Below are 2,104 nucleotides of genomic sequence, written 5' to 3' on the forward strand. Positions count from 1 at the left end.
GGCCCCATTCCCTGCCTGCTCCCCCAGCCCCTCTGAATGCCTCCTGACCGCCCCCCATGGCTGCCCCACCCGGCCCCAGCTCCTGGCTCTTTAAAAAAATAAATAAATAAATAAAGCCCCCTTCCCCTGCTCTCCTGCGCAGTCTCCCAGCCTCTCCCATGGCTGCCCCACCTGAAACCAGCTCCCGGTTCTTTAAAAAAACAAACAAAAAAACCCCACACAATCACTGGATGTCGCAGTGGCCACTGGGGCCTCTGGAGGGTTCTTGGCAGAGCCCCCCATGCTGTGCAGGGCAGCAGAGGGCAACAGGGGGCAACAGGGATTGCCCCCCCATCTGGCAGGATCTGGTGAGTCTAGGGCTTTTTTTTTTAAGAGCCGATGCTGGGGCCAGGTGGGGCAGCCATTGATGGGGCTGGGAGAGCAGGCAGGGGATGGGGCCTATCTGATTTGGATATTCAGCCAATTCGGCAGTGGCCAATCCTCTGAATCAGATTTGGCCAAACTGATTTGGGACAGTGATTAGAATCACCAAATTGAATTTCTGTCCCCTGAATAAATCGAATCTGAAGCGAATACAGGCCTTATAGATATAGAATCCCAAGGGACAGATTCCCAATCCTGCATGAAAACCACCAGGCAATAGTCTATACTAGTTTTCTAGGAAAGATAACTACTGAATGATATATGAACAAAAAGGGATAAAGAGCTATTTTGCGCTTTTCAAATACCTGACCAGAACATTAGAGAATTCTGTGCCTAGGTACCCACTGAATGACTATTTTCAGAGGTTTTGAGTGCTCATAATCACTATCATTGTCAACAGTAAATGGTATGCAGCATCTAAATAACAAAATCAGACTTTTTTTTGCTATGTTGTTTCTTGAGCAGAGATTCTAGGGCCTGTATTTTTTCATATATTTGAAAATGTTGAGTTCAGATTTCACTCCAGGAACTTTATTGCATCTGAGATCTCAAAGAACTTATTGTGTTACCACAAGGAAATATCTAATGCCAAGGATTCTATGTTCATTACTCCCCTACTATTTATCTTAATGGCCATAAATAACTTACCTGCCAAGGAAAAAAGCAATATAGAAGATAGAGCTGTTTAAATTGACAAACTGGAAGAGGAACATTTTCAAGGCAAAACTGTTTTCCCATTCAGAATCTGTTCTAGGATGCTCTGGAGGGAGTGACAACACATATGACACATTCAGAAATAAAAATCAATTTGCTGCCATCTTACAGTTCCCAGATAAAATGCTGTACTTCAAATCTATTAAACCCTTCCTATAGAAGTTAGAGTAGTGGAGCACATTAGAGACTGGCTCAAAGAGGCATGACCTTCCGTAGGCAATAACCTACTTCATCAGATGTGCCCTTCACATAAAGGTGTCCTTTTTTTCAGGAGAGTATGCAATTGGAGTTCCTCAAACTTCCAGATATGATCTGTTTTGTACCATGCATGGGCAAAAGATGGAACTGAATTGTAAATGGACTCTTTCTGAAGTTGCATTGACTCTTGAATTTAGTACTATGATGGGATGTTTGACTCTTCCCACCAATATTCATGACAGAGCTTAGCCCTATTAATACATGGTGGCAAAATAGAGAAGGATAGTGGCAGAACAGAGAAACAACAGGTAATCATAACTGCTGTTTTTCAATTGGCTTCTCGCACAAACATCTTCACGCTAAAATTCTGTATGCCCTTTCTTCAAGACCACTTCTATGTGCATGTCCTACAGGCATGAGAAATAGAAAGAATTACTTGGTCCTTTACTTTTTTTTGATGAAAAGGTAAATATGCAAATTAGAATGACACATTTTCTATTCCAGTGGTGCTCAACCTTTTAGTACCATGGGCCAGATGAGTGGCATAGGGCCAGGTCTGTAGGCTGCATCCAAGCCTGCATACTAAGCTGGCAGAGTCAGATCAGGGATTGGTCCCCACAGCACCTTGAGTTTCACAGTTTCTAGGGTCGGAAGAGACCTGAGTAGATCATCTAGTCCGACCCCCGGCCATGGCAGGAAAGATTACTGGGGTCAAATGACCCCAGCAAGGTGTTTGTCTAACCTCCTCTTAAAGACCCCCAGGGTAGGA

The 2,104-nt window shown here is 43.9% G+C and overlaps 1 protein-coding gene across 3 annotated transcripts in view; it reads right to left on the bottom strand.

The window, feature by feature from the left end:
* Nucleotides 1–2,104, bottom strand: part of ANO3 (anoctamin 3) — a 445,370-nt gene that overhangs the window by 15,646 nt on the left and 427,620 nt on the right. For all 3 annotated transcript variants that reach the window (XM_019551829.1, XM_019551827.1, XM_019551830.1), the window contains one exon: nucleotides 1,072–1,183. In XM_019551829.1, the coding sequence (XP_019407374.1) occupies nucleotides 1,072–1,183 (112 nt within the window). The remainder of the gene's footprint in view (nucleotides 1–1,071; nucleotides 1,184–2,104) is intronic.

This window comes from Crocodylus porosus, unplaced genomic scaffold (genome assembly GCF_001723895.1).
Source record: "Crocodylus porosus isolate Cpor-Errol unplaced genomic scaffold, CroPor_comp1, whole genome shotgun sequence".
Taxonomy (NCBI): Eukaryota; Metazoa; Chordata; order Crocodylia; family Crocodylidae; genus Crocodylus; species Crocodylus porosus.